At 29.5% G+C, this 26769-nt stretch overlaps 4 protein-coding genes across 5 annotated transcripts; 2 read left to right on the top strand and 2 right to left on the bottom strand.

Moving 5' to 3' along the window:
- The first annotated feature begins 992 nt into the window (after positions 1 to 992).
- LOC101503245 (uncharacterized) lies at positions 993 to 5447 on the top strand. 2 transcript variants are annotated; one of them, XM_004487611.4, is made up of 7 exons: positions 993 to 1595; positions 3107 to 3184; positions 3492 to 3526; positions 3632 to 3687; positions 4136 to 4231; positions 4376 to 4453; positions 4733 to 5447. In XM_004487611.4, the coding sequence occupies exons 1-6, from the start codon at positions 1161 to 1163 to the stop codon at positions 4429 to 4431; spliced, it is 756 nt and encodes a 251-aa protein (XP_004487668.1). In that variant the 5' UTR covers positions 993 to 1160; the 3' UTR covers positions 4432 to 4453; positions 4733 to 5447. The 2 variants fall into 2 exon arrangements, with proteins under 2 accessions (XP_004487668.1, XP_004487669.1); XM_004487612.4 differs by having other exon boundaries at positions 994 to 1595; positions 4376 to 4457; positions 4733 to 4983.
- Positions 5448 to 6353: 906 nt separating this feature from the next.
- Positions 6354 to 8536, bottom strand: LOC101503778 (uncharacterized). The gene is made up of 4 exons (XM_004487613.4): positions 8356 to 8536; positions 7562 to 7632; positions 6985 to 7071; positions 6354 to 6643 (listed from the first exon to the last, which is right to left on the bottom strand). Exons 1-4 carry the CDS (start codon positions 8459 to 8461, stop codon positions 6617 to 6619), a joined length of 291 nt encoding a protein of 96 aa, XP_004487670.1. The 5' UTR covers positions 8462 to 8536; the 3' UTR covers positions 6354 to 6616.
- Positions 8537 to 9649: 1113 nt separating this feature from the next.
- Positions 9650 to 11383, top strand: LOC101504102 (uncharacterized). Its single transcript, XM_004487614.4, has 2 exons — positions 9650 to 9927; positions 10473 to 11383. Exons 1-2 carry the CDS (start codon positions 9693 to 9695, stop codon positions 11261 to 11263), a joined length of 1026 nt encoding a protein of 341 aa, XP_004487671.1. The 5' UTR covers positions 9650 to 9692; the 3' UTR covers positions 11264 to 11383.
- A 940-nt stretch (positions 11384 to 12323) lies between these two features.
- Positions 12324 to 15620, bottom strand: LOC101504412 (receptor-like protein kinase THESEUS 1). The gene is made up of 2 exons (XM_004487615.4): positions 15343 to 15620; positions 12324 to 15226 (listed from the first exon to the last, which is right to left on the bottom strand). Exon 2 carries the CDS (start codon positions 15145 to 15147, stop codon positions 12610 to 12612), a length of 2538 nt encoding a protein of 845 aa, XP_004487672.1. The 5' UTR covers positions 15148 to 15226; positions 15343 to 15620; the 3' UTR covers positions 12324 to 12609.
- Between the last annotated feature and the right edge of the window lie 11149 nt (positions 15621 to 26769).

The raw sequence follows: 26769 nt of genomic DNA, 5'->3' as shown, positions 1-26769 counted from the left end.
CTCTAAATTGGTCCCCTAGCACCGTAGCGTGGTAGTGAGCAACTTTCCCTTCAAACTCTTCGCGAAACGAAGCTATCTAGAAGAAACGGAGGGGTTTGTGTTTGGATCTCAAATACCGTTTTTCTTCGTTTTCGGATCAAAGAGGAAGAGTGGAGTTGCGAAACCTTTGTTCTAACTTTCACCCAACCTTGGGTTACTAGTTTTGAAGAAAAGAAAGCGACGAAAATGAAAACGGGAGAAGGAGGGAGAAATGGCCGCGGTTGGCAGAGGAAGAAGATGGAAAATCAGATTTTCCTTCCTTCCTTTTTCCTTTCTTTGTTTTTCCTTCCTTTCTATTTCCTTCTTTCCTTTATATAACCTTTTCTTTTCCTTTTCCTTCCTTCTAATTTCTTTCCTTTCTATTCTCTCCAAGCAAACATATATATATTAAACATAACTTAACAAATATCTCAAAATGTCTAGATATTTGTTAAATTACCATTTCACCCGTAATGCATTAAATTCTCCGTAAAGGATTTACCGCACTTAATTTAAATTTATTTATCGACGAGTAATTCTAAACGGGGTCAAAATAACTTTTTGATCCTATACCCTCCATAATATTATTAACTTTGGCTAAAAAGCCTCCGAGCCAAAATCCAAAACATATAAAATACATAAAGTGTACCTTAAAATTATGGGTCTTACAACTATCAAGTCAATGTATTGTATTTTATTTTTTAATTCATTCTTCTTATTTTTAATTGACCATTAACTTCTCATACGTATACTATGCAAATGAAGTTTAATTTTACTCTTATAAAAAAATCAATTATTTCTATTAATAGAAACTTATATCTTCCTAACACTTTAGTTAGTTAAAATAAAACTTGTCAATTTATATTTTTGTTTTATTATAATGTATAGATATTTGATTTTACTAATTTTTCAGATAAGATAATGTAAGATTGAGGGAATCACTTAAAACAAACGTGGCAACACTTCCTTGGATTTGGGGAGGACAACGTATGTGAAGGAAAAACAAAGGACAAAGAGTCAAGAATTCAACTTCTTGCTGAGTTGAGAACTCAAATGTTGATATTTGACACACCTAAATGTTCCATTGGCCATGTCTAAACCTTTTATAACACCATTACACTAAGATTTTTATATCTCCATTTATGATATTCCCTATGTCCACCCTTGTGCAATTCTCAATCAAAGTTTCAAACTTGAAGCACAACTTCAACATCAATCTCTTCCATGATGGATTATACAACAAACCCACTTTTTATTTCTCTCATTTAGACCCAAAGTTTAATTCTTTTCATTTGGATAGTTTTAAACTGAGAGCATACAGGGAAAGGTGGTCTTTTTTGGGAGGTACAGTGTTGAAAAATGGGGGTTTGTTGGAAGAAAAAAGGTGGAAGAGGGTAAAAAGAGTGGTTTTGGTGAAAAATAATAAAGGGTTTGGGTTCAATAATGGTGGTGGTGATGGAAGAGATGATGGTGCTACTGGTAGGATTTTGGGAAATGTTGCTTTGGCTATTGGGTTAACTTATCTTTCAGTGACTGGTCAGCTTGGATGGATTATAGATGCTATTGTGTCCATTTGGGTATTTTGTTCCCTGTCTCTTTTAATTTGCTCTTACTGGGTCATATTTAATGTACTATGTCGAAAACTGATTATGAAATAATTGATTTTAGTTAAAACTGAGTTAAAGATAAAGTAGTTTATACTTTGATATATTTCCTTAAAAATGAGTTGAACAATAAATTTGAGCGTAGAAATCAAATACACACTTAGTTTTATGACCTTATAATTTTCATGTAATATTGGTATTTTATACTTCAATTCCATCTGTGATGAGTGATTTAGTCTATGTTTAAGCAATTTTGTTGAAGGATGGCATTGTCTTTTTCTTATACCTAAGCTGAACAATTAATCAGGACTAGTTACTCAAATCCCTTGTGTTAATTATCATCTAGGATCTTAAGCTCATTTTCATGGCATGAAATTGTAATTGCAGTTGTATTGCAGGCTGACGCGGACCAATTGCAACCAGTTGGTCCTCAATCAGTGCATGTTTAACCTGATGTTAAAGATAGATAGGCCTTTAATTGTTCACTTTAAAGATAGCATATTTTAATCATGTTTTTGTGGAGCAGTCTCTTGTAAATGCTTTAAAAATGCAAGATAAGGCTGTAAATGATAGTCTCGTGATGGATCCAACTTATTCTCTGGACTTTGGCATGCTAGGAACGTCGTCGTGTCCAATTGCAAACCATTTCCGTGCAAGAGGCTCCCCACCATTTTGAGGTTTAGATAGCCTTACCGTATGAATGGAGGCCGTTTTTGCAACTAGAGACAATGATCACTTGTTCACGAATAATGTTGAAGTTCATATTGAATGAAGTATGATCTGAAAAAGTGTTTATAAGTGGGATGCAAACCCTATCGTACAAGCCATTTACGTAGGGTTGAGTTAGGTTCAACTGAAATTTTAAGAGGTAGGAACCTTACTGTTGCGTTAAGGTACATCTTCTTGTTATCATCTTGCAACAAGATAGATTAATAGCAGGTAAACAGGAAAAACATATATGGGAGTACTCAATCAATTATTATGTTACTTGTTATGTCAGAGGCGGGCTGAACTAGAACCAATCAAGTAGGTTTACCTATTTAACCTCCTTGAAGAATCTTGTTAAGAATGCCGCAATGGATGAGATAAGGTCTGACAATGTGTTTATAGATGAGGGTAGTCCTCACCTTACAAACTGGTTTTGTAGGGGTTGAGTCAGGTCCAACCCAAATTGTAAGAAATCATTCCCCTCTTTTGATTACAACATTCTTCAATCATCTATGTTATGAAATCAAGATCTCATCTAACATATCCAAAATATGAGAGAACTTGATCAATTATTATATTACTTGTTATATGCTTTCATATTATTTCATACTTTATACCTAGGTATACACCATCATTGTTTGATAATTTAAATTAATTTTCAAAGAATCATCTTTTTTGTCCCTTGGTATATAATGTCTTTTAGTAAATTTATTCCTCCAAAATTAATACATGTCAATGTTGACTTTTCTTCTTGGTTTTTCTTTATTCACATGCAGATCTTCGCAGTGTTGGTGCCGATAGTAGGTATCGGGGCATTCCTTTGGTGGGCAGGACGAGATATAATGCAAGGCACTGTGAGGCTTCTTCAAACATAAACCATTTTTCATTCAACTCACTTTTAAATAAAATCAATTTTTGTCACTGCGAAACCAAAATACACACTAAAACTTCTTGCTCTTTCAACTTACACTTTTTTACTTGTGGAATATATTTCTTACAGTTGATTTATTTATTGCTTTTACATACTTCCATGTTTGAACTTGAAGTCATTTTTCCAATTGGAATTCTACAGAAAATTTAAGGATAAAAGAAAATTGTTATAGCTTTTTTTGTTATTTAAACTTGTGTCTTCACTGACAAGGTTTTGTTGTGTCTATGCAGTGTCCAAACTGTGGAAATGAATTTCAGGTTTTAAAGTAAGATATGTTTGATAAATCCTAATAATCTGATTATAGATAATTTTTTTTGAAGTAATTTGATCTAGCCATATTTGCTTCATAATGTCTAATTATCTGTTTCAGATCCACTTTAAATGATGATTTGCAGCTATGCCCCTTTTGCGGTCAACCTTTTTCTGGTAAGAGTGGATGTCTTCTGTATATTCTTCCTTCGCTATCTATCGATATTAAGACAAACTTTTGCTAGCTGTGGTTAGAAAATTAAGTGAGACAAGTTTTATTACTTATATTTAGTTAATTCTATCAATGGACACCAGATCCTCACCCTATGAGCTATGAGGCATGAACTTCAACATGGATACCTGACACGATACAGATATAAATACAAATACAGACACATTGACACAGTTGATGTCAAAAACATAGGACACTGGCATATATATATTTGTTATAATTAAATAAAACATGAACATTTTTATAAAATGTCGAAATTAAAAATCATAATATATTGCTTCTAAATTGAGCATTTTGTTTGACTGTGTGTTATTAGTATCCATCAATGTTTCATTTTAAAAATCAAAGTGTGCATATTTCTTACTGTTGAAGAACTTCATTTTGATATATCAGTTGTTGGCAATGAGTTTGTAAAGGACTCTGTAAAGTTTTCAAACCAATCTACGACGTTTGGACAAGCATTCAACGATTTCACGCGTTCTAGAAATGGTAACCTTCACAAGGCTTGTTTGCCTTTTCCTCCAAAAGTACATTTTGTTTCAATGCAACTCTCTCTTCCTTATCTCTTCACTCTTTCTTATCCTTAATCGTTGTTGATTGATGGTGCTGTGTGTCCTTTTTCTTTCATGTCAGAAAAGGATTCTGGTAGAGCTATTGATGTTGAAGCTGAAATAAAAGATGCAGACTAAGTCTTCAGAGAATATATAACATGTTAGTAAGTAAAACTATCAAATCAGTTGTGATGTGAACCAATTAATAATATTTTCCAATGAAGAATCTGGAATATGGTTGGAAATATCAGTACATTTTAGAGATTAGAACTAAAAATTAATTTAATATTCTGCTAGTAATTTGTATATTTAACCATTTTGGATCCTAGTCATAGTTGAGTATGTCCTTAATATTCAGCAATTATTATATTGTTGGTGTTGTTTCTTGCTCTAATAACTGTTTCCCATACATTTATGAGATTTGCATTTCATTTTTCAGGGTGACTATGCTGAAGTCAAGTCTCATTGAGTATAACAGGTTGTTGTGGCTTGCATTTTCTGGTGCTTAAGGTGCAATGAGTGTAGTGAGCAGAATAACACATTGTAGAGAGGATAATAGGAACATAGTGAGCAGAGTAGCATTACAATTGTAAAATAAGTTTTGATAGTGATGTTTCTCTTTCTCAGGTCACACCTCTAATATTTTTGGTTTCCTAAAACAGATTCTTCAATCTTCTTTTCTTGTTACAACTTAACTATTGTTAAATCTTTGCCAACAACGAGCTCGAACTGCATACTAAAAAGCTCAAGGATTTAATCGAGTAAGTGTACAAATCATTCAGGATACAACATGCTCCTCTCGTCAGCGCATGAAACTATGTGGTATGGTATACAATCGTTTCAATTGCCTTTAAAAGTTTTTCCTGTGTTGTGTGTGTGGTAATGGTGGCAATGCCATTATTGGGAGGTGGAGTGACGGAGGAACTGTGATCGTCGGCCATAGAAATTCTTGAGATTATTGTGACTCTTGTTCTAAACCAAATGAAGCCAAAAGCCCTTGCTTGCCCTTGCAGGTTCACACTCCTTTCAGTTGGTGTCTTCAATAATTATGTGTATGATCAAACTACTCGTTGAGATTAATCGTGTGATAATTTGATATAACATTTTGCTTATCATGACTGTCAAAATAATTATATGAAAGGTTTGTTGTAGAAGATCAGGGATGCATATTTGATTTGTTTAACTTTTTAGCAAAAAAAACTTATATTAACTCTTGTTGATAGTTTCATTTTTAGGTCACTTGTAAATAACAACTTGTTGTCTCACAAAAAAACCAGCCTTTAACAAGATACAACAATGTACACAACACCATATGTTTATCACTATCTCTCACTTACCTGTTAACTTCTGGAGCTTATGAACATTTAAAAAATACACATAAAACATAGGCCCGTCATATTTGACATCAAAATTTTGATTTTCAAGAATCATTTCCCTTAAAAGCAGGTCTCTTCATGCCCCAGAATCTGTTGTGTTCATCAACCACTTCAAAGTATTACATGTCAATTAATTTAATGTACTGAAGACAGGTTTTTTCTTTCTTTTCTGCTTATAATAATGGGACCGTTTATTTAAAAATAACTTTCATATATTTTATCTTTTTATCATAATATTCTTAAAAATAGATTTTTAAATAAAATGTTAATTTAAACAATTTATTTTAAAATATCATTTTAAATATTTCATTTATTTGCTACAATTTTTTTTGAATAATAAAATATTAAAAATTGATTAAAATAAAAAACTATTTTAATAAATTCTATAAAAATCATTTTTGAAAGATTCCTTTTAAAAAATATATATTTTTTATCATATTAAAATCTCTAAATATCTAAATTATTGAATATCAAAATTACTTTTTTTAATCTATAACAAATGAGTTTAAAACAACTCTTCTATTTTTAAGTAAGTTGTCATAAAATTCATTTTTTAAATATAAAGTTAAAATCACTTTTTAAAAATCTTAATCAACCGAACCGGACAATATGTTAAAGAAGGGAAGTAATAGAATCATATCGCAACTTGAGTGGCAGGGAAGCAAGCAAGGAAGTTGTTAGAAGTTAAAAGCCAAACTCAGAGAGCTAATTTATCGGCAGACAAGCTTGTATCTCTCATAGTATTATAACTTATTAGCAGAGACCATAAAATACATAACATCAATAGAATTTTAAAATGTGTAATTATTCCTAAACCATTGCTTTAAAGTGCTATGTAGATACCACTAATAAAACTGCCCAAAACTGAAGTCTCTTTACAAAGATAAAAAACACAACCCGGACGCCAAAAGCCAAGTAGCAACTTATTAGTAGATGTTATAAGAACCTCAATCCTTGTTTGATTCTCCAACTTTCTGCAGTAATACATGGCAAATAATTTGTAAGAAGGCTTCAAGCTTATTTTAAAATGCTCAAAAATCATCTAGTAAAGTCAATAATCAACATAGCAAATACTTATGATGCACAAGTTATACCCAAAAAACAAAATTTGCTAATGATATATGAATAACATATGCATGTAATCCACATTTTGCATATTTGCCTTTATTTTAGAACCTAACACAAGTAATGCTTTGGTTGCTATTGCTTTCTACATAATCCTAAAAAGACAAAGCAAGATCTTTATAAAGTAAAATCACGATATAAAGCAGCAATAAAAATCATATCAAACTTCCTATAAGTTAAACTTGCATACCTCTTCCTTCTTGTCCTTGCCTCCAGAGAACAATTTGTAACCACCATAGATGAGTAAACCCCATCCAGACAAAGAAGCAATCACAAACTGCAACAGCACAAGACTTGGTGAATCATTCAATATCTTAGTATGACCAACATTTAAGCGAAACATGTTTGTGGCATCACCAGGCAATCAAAATGTTCATAAGTGGCATTACTCAACCTTCTTCCTTGGTATAGTAGTTCAATGGCTAATCAGTTTTGTCAATATAACATGAAAAACTAGTTTATGTTGTTCACTATCCCATGTGTCATATCATATTTGTGAGTGTATGAATAATTATATCAGGAGCATGTGTACGTGTGTGTCTGTGTGCGCGCGCACACATGTACCATTCTGAAGGAGGTAAGTTCCCTTAAGGGTCTGTTTGTTTAAGATTAAAATAAAAGTGAATATCAGAGAGACTAGTTTCAGTTACATGGCACAACAGAATATTCTTGTCAATACTAAAACGTCACAGCCTCAAAATGTGGTCAATCTAGAAGAGATCTAAAACTAGCATGAGAGAAAGCTTCAAAAAACGTAAGTTACTCACATGTTCTTCTTTCCACTTGGATGGAGACAATGGATCCTGCCAAATGTTCACCTTTGGAGGTCCATGATGATCTGCAACATGTCAAATTAATATAAGTAATTCTTCAGGAAAGAAGGAGAAGTATTTTGCTTCATCAATTACTCCACTAGCTTCACAAGTGGTTCATTCATATTCAATCTTAAACACATTTTGAGCACATTAAGGTTCTGTTTGGATTAGTTTATTTGAGACCGTCTCATTGAACTTATGAAAATAACTTATGGCATGTCTATAAACTGTTTTAAGCTTATTCACATAAGCTACGAAAACAACTTATAGTTTATATGAAAACAATTTGACTTTATTTTATTTTTTATTATAGAAATAGTTTATGCATAAACACTAGTTATTTATCCAAAAAAATCCCAATGTAAGCACAATCTCTATGAATGAGTTAAAAATTCCATTCCTTCCACAATATTTTATCTTTGCCGCATACTTTAACCAAAGATGAAGACAACAACCACATAACAAACACGTTTGCAGTAATTGGAATAAGATCACAAGATCATTAACCTACGCATACATTGCATCAAAAAAGTAGTAATATAATAATTTAATTATTTCGTCTTGATACACACACAAAAAATGAACATTGCAAAATAACAATTTAATTAATTATGGAATGGGCATTTAACTAGGAAGACTAGAGCAGAGTAAATTGGATTCAAAGATTTGAAATTTGCAGTAATCATGGAAAACCCTTTGCGGCGAATACAATGAAGGATAGAAAATAATAAGAGAGAGGAAAATACCGGCGGAGCCAGCCAAACCGCGCCGATGAACGAATGAAGCCGACTTGGGTGAGGAGAGGCGTCCGATATTGATGGCTTGCCGAGCTGCCGCTGTCCACGCCGCCATGTTTCGGTGAAGATTTGATTCTCACTTCTCAGCTTTGTAATAAGAAGCTCCGTGAAGATGCCACACTAAAACGCGTTCACAAACATTTTTTATTTATTTATTTACTTTTTGTATTTTTTTGTTATTTTTTTATTAAACATTTTAAAATTTTATTTTTAATCTTATGGAATTTTTCTTCAACTTAGTCGTCACAATTTTTTTTTCTTTAGGTCAAAATGGATTATATTTCAAAGAAAAACCTAAAAAAATTTAGGAAAGGAATCACAAGAAATGTAGGAGGAAAATCAAAAATCCTAAAATGGTAGTTCAAATTCAAATTATATTTTGCTAAATCATCATCAATCTGATTAGCTTCTGTAAAATCATGAGTCCAATTTATAAACAACCTTAAATTTACACATAAGAAATAATTTAGGTGCTAATTTCTTGCATGAAAATAGTATTTTTTTCAAACATATTTTTTAAATATAGAAAATTAATCCGATTACTAAACTCCTATTAATGTTGAATTGATTAATGGTACATAAGTTTGATATATAACAAAAATATTTATCCAACAAATTTTAATTATCTTTCAATTCAATTATATTTACGAATACTTACAAAAAAATAAAATAGGAAGAAATAAAAAACTTACAAGTAGCACAGTGAAAATCTCATTTCGATCCACAAAATCTAAATTTTACTTTTTTAAAAAAATAACGTAACAATGTATACAAGAATCCAAGTTAACTAACTTTTAATTTTAAATATTTTGACAGCTACATTACTTAACATGTAAAGTTCGAATGTACGTTGAAAGGAAAATTGACAAGAAAAAAAAAACATATATTTTCCACACCAAATTTATACACTAAATTGCATTTTATTTTCTCATAACTAACTTCATGTTGTTATTTAACTACTGAAAATTATTTTAAGGCACCTTTAAATGGGTGAATTTGAATTAACTTAATGAAAGTCAATAATCCCTTCTGTATTACAAGCTTTTGTCCTCATTCAAAAGCACTAAGTCAACTTAATATTGTTCTTACTATATATTATAACTATTGACAATGTAAAAGATGCTACATAGAATTCAAACTATCAATTAATCCCACTCACGTTCATCTTAAAAATCAGTACAAAAATAACCACTTGTTAAGTTTTGTATTACCTAAAATGTAGTATATAAGGAGAGAGGCTACATTGATCTTTTTCATTGTATCTATCAAAGAAGAGATTCTTAATCATGAGTGTCTTAAGCAACAAATGTTTAATGTTGGTTACTTTATTATTTGTATTTATGTTATCATGTGTTATGCATATTAATGCTGATACTCAGACATGTACCAGCCGTAAGAGTCCTTGTTTTCTTAGGAAACTACCATGTCCTGCTCAGTGTCCTTCAAAATCACCATCTAACCCAAAAGCCAAAGTTTGTTATCTTGATTGTGATTCTCCTGTGTGTAAAACTCAGTGCAAAAGTAAGATCATTTATGTTTAGTACATGATATAATTTCATATTCATTCTTGGTTTAGCCTTTTCTTTTGATCAATCCAATTGGATTGGCCTAGTGAGAAAGCGTGTTAGTGCCGCAAATGTGGAGAATGTGTATCGGAATTAGGATTTTAATTAGAGGTCGTGATAGCGGTTGCAGTTGCATTGCGATTCTTGATGTTGTGGAGAATTAAAGTCAAATGTAACCAATGCAACCTTAGCTGTAGTCGCGATTTTGACAACATCAAAAACTGTTATGTTGCAGTTCAAATCATAGTCACGTACCTTTATTTAAACCCTTACAAGACCCCTCTTAGTGAGGGATGTTTGTTTCAATTCCTGGTGAAAAATATATCTTATTAAGAAACATCTTATTTTTATTATTTTGCCAGCCTCAAGTAGGATTGACTCTGAAAAGAGGATACATGTGAATTTCATAATAGAGTAACATATTCTTTTGTTTGTAGTTCTATTTTTCTTTTGTTTATGATGTAATATAACAAGTGTTTATTATATATTGTATGTGAGCAGGTCGTAAACCGAACTGTAATGGTCGAGGATCTGCATGCTTGGACCCTCGATTCGTCGGCGCAGATGGCATTGTTTTCTACTTCCATGGAAGAAGGAATGAGCATTTCAGCTTAGTATCAGATGTCAACCTTCAAATCAATGCTCATTTTATTGGCCTTAGACCAAAAGGGAGACCAAGGGATTATACTTGGATTCAAGCATTGGGAGTCCTACTTGATTCCCACAATTTTTCCATTGAGGCAACCCCATCAGCAATTTGGGATGATGAAGATGACCATTTGAAGCTCACTTATGATGGAAAGGAACTTGTTATCCCAAAAGGTCACCTCTCTTCATGGCAAAGCCAAGAAAATCAACTTCGAGTCGAGAGAACGTCAAACAAGAATAGTGTCATTGTTACACTCCCAGAAGTCGCTGAAATATCCATCAATGTGGTGCCTGTCACTAAGGAGGATAGTAGAATCCATAACTATCAGATACCTAATGACGATTGTTTCGCTCATTTGGATGTGCAGTTCAAATTCTACGATTTATCGTACAAAGTTGAAGGAGTTCTTGGAAGGACTTATCAGCCGGATTTTCAAAATCCGGCGAAGCCAGGCGTGGCAATGCCGGTAGTTGGAGGGGAAGACAAGTATAGAACCTCGTCGCTTGTTTCTGCGGACTGTCTTGCTTGTATATTCTCTCCTGCTAAAGATTATGTGCAGGAAGGTTTGGAGATAGTAGAATATGGTAAGATGGATTGCACTGGTGGTGCAAGCAGTGGTAATGGTATAGTTTGCAAAAGATAAATTTGGAAGTTTTCGTTGTTCTTTTTATCAATGATTGAATGTTGTAACACTAAGAAAAAATATATTTGTTTTGTAACCATATTTCCTTTTGAATAAGAAGTGTATTTCTTTGTTTGTTCATGAATGATTGAATATTGTGATTATATCAAAGGCTTTCTCAATTCATACCCTATGATATCATGCATAAATTCATTGTTGAAACTTGTAATTATGAAAACATCTTGTATTGGAATCTGTTGTGGCATAGTGATATAAGCATAGGCATGGCAAATTCCATGAGACTTTTTTCATCATATATTAAACAATGGACAGTAAGATAGTGAAGAAATTTATGTAGAGGAGAAAAAAGTCAATGAAAAGAGCTTCTTAGCTCAATAATTCTGAAATGAGAAACTACAAACAAGTTGGAAGAAAAAAATTGCATAAAATATTTCATAGTTGGGAGAACAATGTACTGAACAAGTTAATTACAGAACTTGATTTTTTCTTCTTCATTATAAATAATTTTCTTTGCTTCTATATCACTATAGGACAAAATCAATCATCTCCTTGTGATAATTTATACATGAAATAATAATTCATCTTAAAGATCTTCTCAACAGATTACTGTCAATTTCATTTTATTGGATATCAGATTGATTTGCGGCCCAATGACTATACTTCTAATATTTTATGTTTTCATTTTCACTTCAACTAATAAACATAAGAGAATATCGATGCATTATTTTTTTCACTACTTTCTTTTACAATTTTTAGAAACATATCTAGCATTTTCAGAAATGTTGAAAATGTTGACACTTTGTTTTCATTGTTTCTAAAAATACACTCTTCCTAGCTTGTCTTTCATCTTCTCTTTGTCACAATTGTTCACTGCCCGAATCTTCTATCTCCTAGTTAGTAATTTAAAATGAATAATTTTTTCAGAAAGTAAACAGTATATCTATTGAGAATTACTAGAAACCAGAAAAGCAAAGCAAGTTAACTTATCAGAAGCAGTATGTTTTGAAAACAGTTGATCCATTTTCTAAAGAACTTTTGTTGTAAAGTGAATGAACAACTATTGGAGCTGAACTCTTAATTGCCTTATACAAAGTACAACAGAATCTTATAGATAACATACATACAATTTCTAACCATCTATTTGGTACTCGTCAGTACCACTCAAATATTATATAGTAATTTGCTTATAGGTAAAAAAACAAAAAAGATTACAAAAGTAAATAACCAAACAGAAAATAACCTTCATTCATTAAGCAGGACTTTTCAATTAGTCCAAAGGCCAGAACAGCCACCACACTTAATGGGTTTTTGGCCAGAATCATCGATATTCGATACACAGAAAGAACTCATCTTCCGCGTGGATTTACCAATTGAGAGAACACTGCACTTGTAGCAGCGTCTTCCGCATCATCATCTGTGACAGAGTTGCTCCCGTCAATCATACTCACACTGTTATCAAAATTCTCGAGACGGGTCAACTGAATTCCGGTAATGTGGTTCGTGCTGTTATCTTCGGGTTCCATGAGTGCTGACGAAGTCTCTTGGAGCTGCAAAGCATATTCAAGATTCCATAAAACATCTCCCATCGATGGCCTATCGACTCCATACTCAGCCAAACACTTCTCGGCTGTCTCCCCGAACTTCTTAAGCGAAGCAGGATTGACCTTTCCCACCAGATGTTGATCCATGATTTGATCAAGCATTCCTTTCTTTTGCCAGTTCATCGCCCATTCGGCTATATTAACCTGTTCCCTCGGAAGGACAGGGTTCAACGCTGGTCTTGTGCATAGCACTTCCATTAAAACTACTCCGAATGAATAAACATCCGATTTCTCTGTGAGTTGCTGCCTTCTAAAGTATTCTGGATCAAGATAACCAAAACTACCTTTAACCGCAGTGCTCACATGAGTCTGATCAAGTGCAGGACCAGTTTTGGAGAGGCCAAAATCAGCAACTTTAGCAACAAAGTTATCATCTAAGAGAATGTTTGTTGTCTTCACATCTCGATGAATTATGCTTTGTGATGCACCGGTGTGGAGATAATGAAGGCCTCTTGCTGCTCCGATGCAAATCTCGAGCCGCTGCTTCCACGATAAAGGCGGTAGGTCTGTTCCATACAAATGACTCCGCAGGGGACCATTAGCCATGTATTCATAGACAAGAATCATTTCTGACCTCTCATCACAATAACCGATTAGTGACACAAGATGACGATGACGAAGTTTGGATAACATCTCAATTTCTGTTCGGAATTCAGCAAGACCTTGTTCAGATCTAGGATTCCCCCTTTTGACGGCTACATCAGTCCCATCATCAAGGGATCCCTGATAAACCCTGCCAAAACCACCAACACCAAGTAGAAGCTTCTCATCGAATTTGTTGGTTGCATCTAGGATTTCTTGGAAAGTGAAGAACCGTCCGAGATTCGTTGACGCCAAAGAAATGCCACTTGCTCCACTCTTCTGTGAAGTTGTTGACATTTTAGTCATTGTCTGAGAATTTCCATATAAGGGCAAAGGTAGCCATGAATGTCCGTGTTGAGGAGACTTTGACTTGTTTCTCACAATGCAGCAATAACACAAACCAACAAGAGCTAAGGCAACAACAGCCCCGGCAGCGGAACCAACAATTATACCTATCTTGTTCTTGTTCGATGATGAACTAGGAAGCAGACTATTGACCGAAGAAAGTCCATCCAAACTCTTCAATCCATTGCTGATTTTCATTATCTCCAATCCATTCATAGTTGCATTAGTAATGTCTGCCATTGTATCAGGACCGACGCTAACCGTCAAAGTGTTGTCCGATGAAGCATTAGAAACAAAGTCCTTATAGTAAGGCAAAGCCAAACCATTAGTCATTGATGAAAGGTCAAGGCTTCCAATAGCTATATCAGTATTTATAAATACATTGAACACCAAATTGTTCATTGAGTTGCTAATAATATCGCAAAAGTGCAGCCGTATAAAATACGAGAAATCTGGATCAACAATAAAAACCCAAGTAATGTTGAAAATTGAATTGGCTACATTTGCATCCCCCATTGCTTCAGCACTGGCATAGACCTCATTAGGTGCTGTCTCGGGCGTAACGCCCGGTCGATACCTAATGCTCGAAGGACTGACCGACACATTAGTAACCGAGCTGTTCACATGGAGATACTTCTGATCATTCTCCCAAGTCCTTCCCAAGGTATCATTCTCGGCCGTGAGCAAGGTTCCTCCTATGTTCAATCGGTAAACGGTCTCGAAAGCGAGTTCGGAAAGGCCGTTAAAAGGGGATGTTGGGTTAAGTGCCAATGCCTGATCGACAAACAAGTCATCTGGCATAGACACAACTTCAATTGCATTCACAAAAGCAACCGAACCATTCGAAGGAATGAAGGTTACAGTCAAAATATCAGAAGTTACATTAATAGCATACTCTCTAAACATATAAGAACCACCACTATAGTTCCTAAAAGTGAAGTTTCTCAATAGAACAAAATCATCACTAACAACAGTTATAGAAGCTGAACTCAAATTATGGATAGAGTTTGAAACAGGATAAAAATAAAGCCTAACCCAATGTCTACCTTGTTGAACTTCAAATCTATAAGAACCCTTTTCAGTGAAAATCCTAGCTGATTGATAAATTGGTGATGGAACACTACTTGAAGAATTGGAATTAGCAACAACGCCAATAGAATTTCCAGTTTTCAACACTAGTGTAGAATGTTGTGAATCAGGAACAAAAACACGATCTTGAAAGTTGATACTTTTTGAAGAACCACAAGCAATTAGATAATTATCATGTGGAGTGTATAATGCAAATGAAGCATTTATAAAAAATGCAATAACAACGGCAACAACAACCAAAACAAGTTTCACTTTCACAATCACCATTGTTGCTTAGTTTCTCTCTCTTAAATCTTGTTCAACAACACCAAGCCATAAACCACAATAGAAGGAAAAAAGAAACAACCTGCAACAACAACAACGACAAAAACAAAAACAACCTCGGATCTATCAAATTAAATGTACAAAACACAATGGTTTCTCAAAAATTTAAAACACAAACCAAATTCAATGTACACTTACCTTTTTAGTAGTAGTGTGTGTTTGAATAATGTGGTAGAAAAATGTTGAAGAAATTAAGATGAAAGTGTGGAAAAAATGAGGTTACGTGAAACCCATTACTGAAAATAGCATAAAGTTTAAGTTTTTAGTGTGATTTTTTGCAATGGAAACAAACACCCATTTCCAGGCTGTTGATTAGGCTGTCAAAAAGAGGACCCCACAATGAGAAAGAAAATGAAAGAAAAAAAAAAAGGTTTCTATGAATATGAAGCTTCAAATTCAACCAAGTTGCTACAATTTTCCTATAAAATAAAAATCAGCTATTTTGTGGAATCTTTGAAACTCAAGGGAGTAATAGTATAATAATTAAATATTGAAATAATGAATGAATGGATGGATGAATAAATAAATAAGATAATGAAAGTTTGGGAAATTAAGTTTAACTTTTTTTTTTAACTAAAATAATTTTACACTATGGTGAAATATGAAAGATTATCAACTTTATATGTTATACTTTTTATCAAATAATTTCGTTACTGAACTCGTATATTTTAAATGAAGAATCTCATATTTAAGGTTAAATTTTTGTATAATGTTTTTACAGCTAACGATTTAGATGAAGTAATGAGAGTAGTATAATATTTAATTGTATGAAAAAAAATTATATTTGTGTAGATAGAAAAATAAAGAACATGGGTTTGGAAGGGAATAATAATACAGTTGCTGCGCTGGGTTCAGCGATATTGTGGGGTCCACTTTAACGCGGATTGGAGATACAGAAGAGGCAACGATTTATGCTATATACAGAGTTGGAGGATCTCATACAAAACAACAATCTTCCCTTTAGCTTTTCATCATGGTTAAGAGGTGGTTAACATAAAATACAAAATTTTGATAAAATTATAAATTTGATGAAATTATAATTAATTAAATTAAAAATTATATACAAAATTTACAAAAAAAGTGTATAGATAATAAATATAGTTTGAACTCAAAATAAAATATTTAATCTAATAATATTTCCTTAAATTCTAATTTAAGATTCTAAATTTTTTTTACTATATAAATAAATAAACAAACTTAGATTGCTTTTTACCTTAAGTATTTGTCTCATTCATTATTTATCCTAGTGATATCAATATATATCCTTGTAATAATGTAAAATTCAACGTATTTTAATCTCTTTTTTTTTTTTGACAATTTTAATATTTAATTATTATGCTAGTATTGACTTCTTTATTAGAATTTGAACTTCAATTTTTTACTTTTTTTAACTTTTAGTCCAATATTTAATTTAATTTTGGTGCAATAATAATTGTAAAATATTTTTTAAACGTAATAATAAATATTACTTATATATATAAGTGTGAGATTTTAAATTTAAATTTAAGTAAATATATATAATTTAATAATATTAATATTAATGATTAAATTAGATTTTACGTACACAATTTTTAGTATAATGTCAATGTCTTTGAGAAATTAATTGCATCAAAATAAGACATTTTGGTAAAAGAAAACATTTTTGGAAAGTTACTTTATTCTAAACCCTTTGAAAGTTGACACTTTGTGGGATTTCAAATGGACTTTCGGACTGATGTAATAATTAGTAAAGTGATTAAGCTTATTAAGATAACGAAAAATAATAATAACTAAGTATTCCAACTTTTATCATGGTGTTTTAAGAAATGGCAATTGGAAAATAAATAATATCTTCATATATATTTGTATAAGTAATTTTGATAAAAATATATTTTTATTTTATTTATTATTTTATAATATCAATAAAATATTAATTATGTATTTCTATTATAATTTTTTTTAACATATTTTTAGTATAGTTTTTATCACGAGAGATCAAATATTTTCTAGATGAATAAAATTATAATATTTTAAAATTCGTTTAAAAAGTAAATAATACATGCTAAAAAAATTATTTTAATTTATATTTGAATTCGAATTCTCCTTTGTTTCTTAATTATAATTCATTAATTTATTGAGTCCATTTACTTGGTGTAAGAGAGTTCAACTATAGAAATTATTTGCTTAAAAAAATCTAGACATAATTTATTTTCATAAATAAATGCGGTTAAAATACCTGTCTGGTGTTGAAACTTCATCCCAACATCCAATTCATCATACTAGCTATACAAAGAAAGTGGGAGGTCCCACTTACATGCACGTTGGACTAATTTTTTGTTCGTCATAATCTGGTAGTATATATTAGGCCGATTCTATAGGATGTGATTTTGCACCAACAATAAACTTAATTATTTTTTTACCATTAAGAATAAATTTATTTCTATTATTGGATTAATAAAATCTTACCATTATATTAATGGTATATAATAAACTTATTTTATAAAAATACAATTTTTTTAATATACTACTCAATCAAAACCTAAGTAAATAATACATGCTAAAAAAATTATTTTAATTTATATTTGAATTCGAATTCTCCTTTGTTTCTTAATTATAATTCATTAATTTATTGAGTCCATTTACTTGGTGTAAGAGAGTTCAACTATAGAAATTATTTGCTTAAAAAAATCTAGACATAATTTATTTTCATAAATAAATGCGGTTAAAATACCTGTCTGGTGTTGAAACTTCATCCCAACATCCAATTCATCATACTAGCTATACAAAGAAAGTGGGAGGTCCCACTTACATGCACGTTGGACTAATTTTTTGTTCGTCATAATCTGGTAGTATATATTAGGCCGATTCTATAGGATGTGATTTTGCACCAACAATAAACTTAATTATTTTTTTACCATTAAGAATAAATTTATTTCTATTATTGGATTAATAAAATCTTACCATTATATTAATGGTATATAATAAACTTATTTTATAAAAATACAATTTTTTTAATATACTACTCAATCAAAACCTTCGGAAGATGTGATTATGTGAAAGGGTGGTAGAAAAACTTATATATATGGATATGGTTTAATACTATTTTATTTGTGCATGTTATTAAACAAAGTACATATTTATGGTGATAAAAATTAATTATGAATAAATTGATTTAACTTAAAAGTAATATGAATGTAATTAAAGTGGTATATATATATATATATATATATATATATATATAAAAGTTGAATGATAAATTTTAATATAAAAATTATAAATTATAATTTTAAATTAGAATTAATTTTATAAATAAAATCAATTATACCTGATCGAGACCAAACATGTATGTTAAAATCAGTTTTATTATTTTATAATTAATTCTAATTACTCTAAATTTGGAACTGAACATAGGCAAAATTTTATCATTATTATTACAAACAAGTGTGGATACTAATTCTTGTGTGAACTCGTTAAAATTAGGAAGATGATAAAGTTATATATCTTTTGATAAAGTCGGCTGTAAGATTTTTGGCACTCTGACAAACTATAAAAATGAAGTCTTGTGATCATTAGAATTGTTATTTTTGTATATTTTTTTCTTACAAAATATTGATAATCTATTTATTATAATCAATATTCTTTGAAAATTTATTGTAATTATTTTATAATATTAAAATTATAAATTCCATCGATAACGTTTTAAATTTAGGAAATTATTAATTACTTTTTTTTCCATTTAACTCATTTCTATTCATTTATTATTTTTTTTATTTTCTTTTTTCCTTTGTCTTTTCTTTTTGTATACTTGCATAAAAAATAAAAGATATCATGTGAATATATTTGCGAACACATACACACACACAAATATATATTTCTAGTACTTAATCAAAAATGATATTTCTCTATATATTTACACATACTATTACAAAATAACATGTGTTGCTCATGTTGAGGTAAAAACAATTTTTATATATCTTTTAATGACAACAAATTTTATAAAATAAATGATTAAATTTTATAAATGGTGATCTACTAATAATTACACTTGAGTTTTATTTAAGGAACATGAATTGCATAAGTGAACAAACAAGAAGTCATTCACATCATCAAAGTACATAAGTATCTACTCAATAATAAAATCATTTCAAAAAGAATATATCATATATCGATCATTCAAAAGAATAATTATTACATCTTCAAGATAACATCTTCATGAAAAATGTGATCAAATACTTTCATACAATAACTAATGATCACACCATATTATAAATCAAAGCAAATAATGTCTTAACTAAATTGAAAAAACGAAGATCATTATGGAATATAAAAAATATAATTCTGAAAAAACGAAGATCATTATGATTTATTAAAAACAAATTTATGGAAAAACGAAGATTATTATGGATTATTAAAAATAGAATTATGAAAAAACGTAGATTATTATGGTTTATTAAAAAACAGCAATCTGAAAAACGAAGATCATACTGGTTTATTAAAAACAAAAATTTGGAAAAACGAATATCATTCTAATTTATTCAAAACAAAAGTCTGGAAAAGCGAAGGTTATTCTACTTTATTGTCAAGATCATCCTGGTTATTTCATTTATGGGCAAAAGTAAAGCGAATCATTTTCCATAGTCCATACCTTACTCAAAACAATATTCAAGCCCAAAAAGTGTAGCTAAAGGTCTAAAGAAACAAACAACATCAACATCAATCTCTAGATTTATGAGTCATGAGCAAGGACAACTAGGACAACAATGACATTGTTGTTGCACCTTTTTACATAAAATACATCATGCTTCTGAGACAAATGACTGACACTAAACAACTACTAAATCACTCATCCATGTTTTCCATACAATACAAAACCAAGAACGTTATAGTTTTACAAAATAATATTTTGATTATTTTCTTTTAAAGACATAATTAAAACATATTATTTTCCACCGTTCAAACCACAATTTAAAGAATATCAATATTGCTCAAATCAATAGTGAAACCCATAGTTCAAGCTAAATGTCTGAATGAGGAAAACAATCTCAAGATTGATATTCAAACTGATGAGTTGTGAGTAAAGACACAAGTACATTGTACTTACAATATTCTGCATAAAGCTTTGTATAATTCTGATTTGAAATAGTACTAACTAACATTTCAGAGCTCATTCACTCACTCATTCACGTTTTCCATCAGACCCAAAAGCAAGAACGCTCTTCGTTTGTCAAAAATGTTATGGACAACAATATAAACACATGTTTAATTGTTTTATAATACATCTGTCATTTGAGAAGTGTGTCCAATGACTATATTCAGTTTAAATTAAATATTCAAAGACTTTTATCTTCTATAAATTGAAGACCAATTGGAAGATGAAGACAATAGTTCAATTTACAAATCTACCAATACTTGTTCAAGTAATAACAAGTCAAAATCTCTTCAAACAAACTCCAGCTCTCTTCACTATATTTGTGGATCATCATTTAGTGAGTTTGTATTTATTTATCTCAAACAAGTGTTGAGAAGTTTCAAGATCCAAAACACTTTTATCATACACATCATTTGTAACTCAAGTCTATCTTTTTATGTTAGATTGAACGTGTTTATAAAAATTCTTTCAAGGCTGAAAGGTGATTGTAAAAATCATTTATAGGTTGAAAGGTGAAGATTGGAATTGATCAAGGTGCGATTAAGAGAAAATGTGTGAAGGAGAACATTTTGGTTCTGAAGTACATAATGAAAATTTAACGGTTGTGAGGATTAAACTAGCACAAGTTGGTTGAACCAATATATTTTGTGTGTGTGATCTTTCTACCCCTTATCTTTAATTATTTGCACACATAAATCACAATTCGTTATAAACTAATTTGTTTTATTAATTTCTAACATATCCAAAACATTCTGGACATTTTGTTTTAACCAAGATTGATCTTGAGTTAATTTAAATTTAGCACATGAATCAAAATTTTAAAAGGGTCATAATTCAAACCTCCATTTTCTTGTGATTGAGAATGCTACTTCAACACTTAATACTTATTTATACACATTATAAAAATAAAAAGTTAGTGTCCTTCTAAATTGGAGGCTTTGGGTAATATCAAGGACCAAACTAATAGCAAATTGTTAAATATAGAAATACAGTACTTGATAGTAAATAGTTAAATATAATTACCAATTTGATACTTTGGTAAATCATCATTTTGGTATTTAAATGTGCAAACATTATCACTTTAGTCTTTGACTCAACAAAAAATTCAAATTAGTCTCTTATTCATCTAAATGTCTATTAGTTTAGTTCATAATGTTAAGTTGAATGTTAACTCTATTAAATTTCTAGTGTAGTCAAATACCTGACATATGATATATCACTATTTCTCCAACAAATATATGTAACTAGACATAGATCAAAATGATAGTAAATTAGAAGAAAAAAATTAAAAAATATTGCTAACAATATGAAATATTGATATATCGTTCATGTTAATGATTTTTGTTATTTTTTCCTTCTAATTTACTCTCATTTTGGTCTAGTCTAGTTAGATAGACATAAGCAGAAATGGTGCACACATCATATGCCACATAATTGCCTATATTATTAAGTTAACAAAGTTAACGGTTAATTTACTGTGATGAACTAAACTGATATATGTTTTGATGAATAAAAGATTCATTTAAGTTTTTTGATGACATATGGACTAAAATGATAATTCCCTTATGATAAAAATAGTGGTTTACCTTTGACACAATGACTCATATGAGTATTTTTTTTTTCTATCGAATAATTAGTGATATTTTTTAAATATTCATAATTTCAAAAACTTATTTAAAAACATTTTAAAAATCAAGGACCAATTAAAGATCCTTGTTTCAAAACACTCTAGGATATGAAAACTTATTTAGTTTTAAAGTTTTTTGAGTTGTTCTCCGCTACATAATATGTTGCAAACTGATGCGTACAAGAACAATATTTGCAATTTTCTTTTTCCTTTTTCATGTAAAATATCTGCAACTCTATTCTTATGCAACGCTGATATATAAATTAATTTCATAATCTATTACAGTAGATTTAAAAATTAAAAATAAAAATAAAAATAAAAATTGTTTTGTGTTTGTTTATCACAATAAAAACTAATTTATTTTCATAAAAAAAATTAATTATAAAATAATTTTTTTACAAGTTACTAAAAATAACTTATCATTGTGAACAGTTTTTAGTATATATATATATATACATGGTGGATCACACATGAGCAATTTGCAAAAAAGTGTATTCCCTTTGGTCCTTTTTATTTGTAGCATTTACAGAAAAGTATTTTATCTATTTAACTTTTGTTTTAAAAATTCAATTTAATTATCAATAATATGTTTAATAATTTATTAAAAAAACTACATAAAATGAAATAATAAATTATTATGTTACAAAAATAAATAAATAATAACAAATTTTTTTGATGTATAAACTCAACAAAATGTTATTGATTTTTGAAGTTAAACCTAGTTAGATGGCCTCACCCTGATGCACCATCTTTGTTTGTCATCTTCTCATGTCTTACTCACATTTCAATTTTTTATAGAATTAATCAGGGCCGCTTAATGTATTTGAAAAGTTGAAGCGAATTTTAATATAATGTATATTGTTATTTTTTTAAATTTTAATATGTTATTATTAAATTAATATAATTTTTTTAATTGATTTAATATAGTTGAGACAATAATAAAATTTTAAAAAATTATATATTTTAATTTTAAAACTATTTAATTATGAAGTATTTTTATTTAAAAATATGAAGTATTTTTATTAAGTAAATTTTTTTAAAGATATTATAATAAAATAAAAATTTATATTTTATAGAGACTTAAAATATTTATTTCAGTGGTCTTACCATCAATTCGATCATTTAATCGATTTTCATTTTTTTTAATCTTAGTAGCAAATTTCTCCTATTCTTATAATCATAGCTAGCCTTCAAAATATCTCATCTCGTAACATCTATTTCTAAGAACTACTCTAATGTGATTGCATAAGTGGGTGACAACATGATTTAAACCAAAAAGTTTAATTGGTTACGTGAATTTCTTGATATGATTGATAAAATCACAACATATTAAATGCAAATAAGTTATTGTGAGTTTAAATTCGCGTTGCAACATATTCCTACAATTTTTTACTATCTAAACTAAGTTTACGAGACTTAACACTTTTTATTTCAATATGTTGAGTTGCACATTTTTATCATTAAATTTTAATTTTCAAAAAACTAAAACAAACTTAGATCGTGCAATCCATTTATTTATCTTTTATTTTTTAAGAGCATGGTGTGCTTGTGCAACCCCCAACGAACTTTGACCTTGAAGTATTGTCCGTGAATGAAGGAAGGTGTTGATTTTTCCACCACACTTTATGGTTACACATTCATAATTTGTTTAATACTTTAGTTTTAAATTTAATTTAACAACCTTTGAACAAAATTTCATTCTGTATCTTTTGTGTCCTCAACTCCCGAGTCAACTGTTAGTGCTGTCCTTCTCGTTCCTGGGATCACGGAAGCTGGTCGTCCTCATTTTTTATTTTTTTTTTTCTGCTTGTTGACGTTTCATTTTACTATAAAATAAATCAAGTTCAACACAAGAAATTGCTGTAAAAAAAGTTCACCATGAAAATATACAAAGTGACATGGCATCTAGTTACTGATTAATAAAGACAGAAATCAACTCTAATGATTAAATTGTCATCAAAGATGTAGGACTATATCCATAAAATTTAATTCAATAATTAAAATTATTTGGTAGAATATCATATTTTAGATTAAAATTTAAAATTTTGTAATTGTGTATAAATTTGTTTGTTATTTTAATTTGAGACAAAAAAGATGTAGAACTATAATATGCGTGGAATGTTAAAGGGATTTTCAAGAAAGAGGTTTAAGATTCAATTCATGCAGTTAATAAATGACAATTTTTAAGTTTCACAAAAGCATGAATTTAGTTTTGTAAATTTTATTCCTTCACGTCATAAAAATTCAAACCTAATAAAATCCAAAATAAATAAAAAAAAAACTCAAAATTAAAATATTGTATCAGAGTTTGCATATTTTCTTTCTCTCATCACCAACAACAACTCTTCAAAACATAAAACTTCAACAAGTCTATTTTTTATACTAAAAAAAAAATAACAACATAAAAACAAAGGGTACAGAATAATGGTTTGATTGATACACACATAAGAGCATCAACACACCCATTTCGAAACGTGCTAATGTGTTTTTCAGAGAAGAAACTAAAGCAACAACCTCTTCACTCTCTAATTTCACACTAATACACAATAAGGTTTGTTGGCAGTGATAAAAATGTGGGTGAAGAAATTGGGTTTTGTTATTTTTTTTTCTTGATTTTTGTGTTTGTTGGATTTGATTGGTTTTTGTACTGAATTTTTGCTAAAATTTATGGGTTTAAGTGAAGTATTGGAAGATAGTGAAAGGAAGAATATAAATTTTTTAGGGGTTCTTGGGGGTTATGAATATGATGATGGGTTCTTGTGGAATTTTGTTGTTACTTCTCTAATTTTTTTAATGATGTTAGATACTAATTAATGATTTGGCAGTCATATGACACAATTAAATTAAATAATATTAAATTTATACTATTAATTAATATTTGTATAATTATTTTTTATTTGACAAAGTCTCGCGAGCAAAGAAAAGAATGTTGAAAAAAATAGATGCCTAGTTCGTAATTGAGAAATAAAAAATGAAGCAACGAGACCATTGGGGAAAATCCTTTACTCCTGTGATTTCATTTCATTTAATCTAGAAAGGCAAACACAAGTTGAACAACAATGTGTATAATCCACAAAGCATGTTTGCCAAAGCGAGCTTTGAGTGCCTATAATCTACAAGGTAGCTCGGACTCGGGTTGATCGATCATGTTATAATATATATACCAATTTTTACGCTACTATCTTTTGCTACTCACACGTCTCAGTTATTTTATAATAATAAAATATTTAAAATGTTACATATTTATAATATTTTATAACTCGTACTTGAATTGAATTTATCATTAAATTCAATTTATTTAGGTTTACGTAAACTCAATTTGAGTGAGTTTATGTGAATTAAATTTATGTAAGTTTAGGTAAATTAAGTTTACAAGTTTACACAGGTGTACAATTACTTGTTAAAATAAACGCTTTAGGTATTCTTAAAAAATAAAATTTATTATTTAATAAAAATGTCTCAATTTTTTTATTTAATAAAAAGACCCCGTATTCTAATATTTTTAAAACTAAAATCGATAAAATCTTATACAAATTTAACATTATCTCAACAAATATTAAAATTAATGGACATTATTATCACTTGTAAAAAACATATCATATAATATTAATTTAATAAATAATCTAATATATAAATGTAAATTCAAAAATATGAATTATACTATTTAAAATTACAAAACTAAAAAAAGAGCTGAAATTTTTATTGCATTGCAAAAAGAATATAAATAAATTTATCAAAATAACTAATAATTTCTCTCTCTCTCGGTGATTGTTGGTTGATACAATTTTGAGAGATTTATTGATAAAAAAATGTGTTTGTGATTCTTAAAGATAAATCTTCGAGACAGTTGCTTTAGTGGTTTTATCTTTGGGTTGACTCTGGTATTCAACGAAGTTTAATAATTCACATGCAATATGTGAATACAATTCACGTATATATCATATCGGTTACGTAAATTGAATTCACGTAAATACACAAAAATTTAATTTATGTATAAGTTAATAATATTATTAATAGACAAAGATATCTTAGATATTTTATTTTTATAAAAAAATTGAGGGGTGTGGATAGTACAAAAAAGAAATAGCAATACTGTATATATAACTTTTGCCGGTTATTTATCTCAAGCACCAACAACTCTATTCAGCATACCAAAAAGGAAAACAAATTAATGAAAACTTATTTGAAAAAAATAGAAATATCAAAGATTTAAATTTTGACTAAACTGTCATTTTGATTTTTAAATGTAACGAGAGTCTATTATTGTATTGAAATTTTAAAAGAACTCTGAGTGTATTTTTTATTACTTACTGAAACCGATAAATAAGATACATATTTAAAAATCAATCTAACAAAAGACATGTTTAAAGATGAAATTGATTAACAAAAGATTAATTGTGTTTCTCGATTATTTTAATGTTAAATAATTAGTGTAAGTGAACTTCACTTCAATCAACTTGCAAAACCTATTCTAAATTTACTTTAAATTGTCAACTATTTTAAATTTGTAAGTAAAAACTATTCTAAAACCAAATTTTTACACACGATTATAGAATTAGATAATTGAACCAAAATTGAAGAATCTTAAATCTTAAACCTCTAGAATTTGCAAATTCATTTATTCAATTCATTTGGCTCAAAAGAAACCAACTTAATTTGGTTTGGTTTTTATGAACCATTACCGTGGTTCGATACGGTTCGGTTGGATTTTTTGACTGAACCAAACCATGAACAGTCCTAATCCTAAATAATTCCAATTAAAAATGGCGGGAAAATCATGTAGGGTATAGAAGTGGCAGTATCGCACCCT

This window comes from Cicer arietinum, chromosome 1 (assembly GCF_000331145.2).
Source record: "Cicer arietinum cultivar CDC Frontier isolate Library 1 chromosome 1, Cicar.CDCFrontier_v2.0, whole genome shotgun sequence".
NCBI lineage: Eukaryota > Viridiplantae > Streptophyta > Magnoliopsida > Fabales > Fabaceae > Cicer > Cicer arietinum.
The sequence above is the reverse complement of the archived record's forward strand: the minus strand, read 5'-3'. Positions and strand labels throughout refer to the sequence as shown.

Coding starts and splice junctions, on each gene's coding strand:
- LOC101503245 (XM_004487611.4), top strand. CDS start 1,161: ATGATATTCCCTATGTCCACCCTTGTGCAATTCTCAATCAAAGTTTCA. Junction 3,688..4,135: donor TTGCGGTCAACCTTTTTCTG/GTAAGAGTGGAT, acceptor TTGATATATCAG/TTGTTGGCAATGAGTTTGTA. Junction 4,232..4,375: donor TTTCACGCGTTCTAGAAATG/GTAACCTTCACA, acceptor CTTTCATGTCAG/AAAAGGATTCTGGTAGAGCT.
- LOC101503778 (XM_004487613.4), bottom strand. CDS start 8,461: ATGGCGGCGTGGACAGCGGCAGCTCGGCAAGCCATCAATATCGGACGC. Junction 7,633..8,355: donor CGGTTTGGCTGGCTCCGCCG/GTATTTTCCTCT, acceptor GACATGTTGCAG/ATCATCATGGACCTCCAAAG. Junction 7,072..7,561: donor CCAAGTGGAAAGAAGAACAT/GTGAGTAACTTA, acceptor GTGCTGTTGCAG/TTTGTGATTGCTTCTTTGTC.
- LOC101504412 (XM_004487615.4), bottom strand. CDS start 15,147: ATGGTGATTGTGAAAGTGAAACTTGTTTTGGTTGTTGTTGCCGTTGTT.
- LOC101504102 (XM_004487614.4), top strand. CDS start 9,693: ATGAGTGTCTTAAGCAACAAATGTTTAATGTTGGTTACTTTATTATTT. Junction 9,928..10,472: donor GTGTAAAACTCAGTGCAAAA/GTAAGATCATTT, acceptor GTATGTGAGCAG/GTCGTAAACCGAACTGTAAT.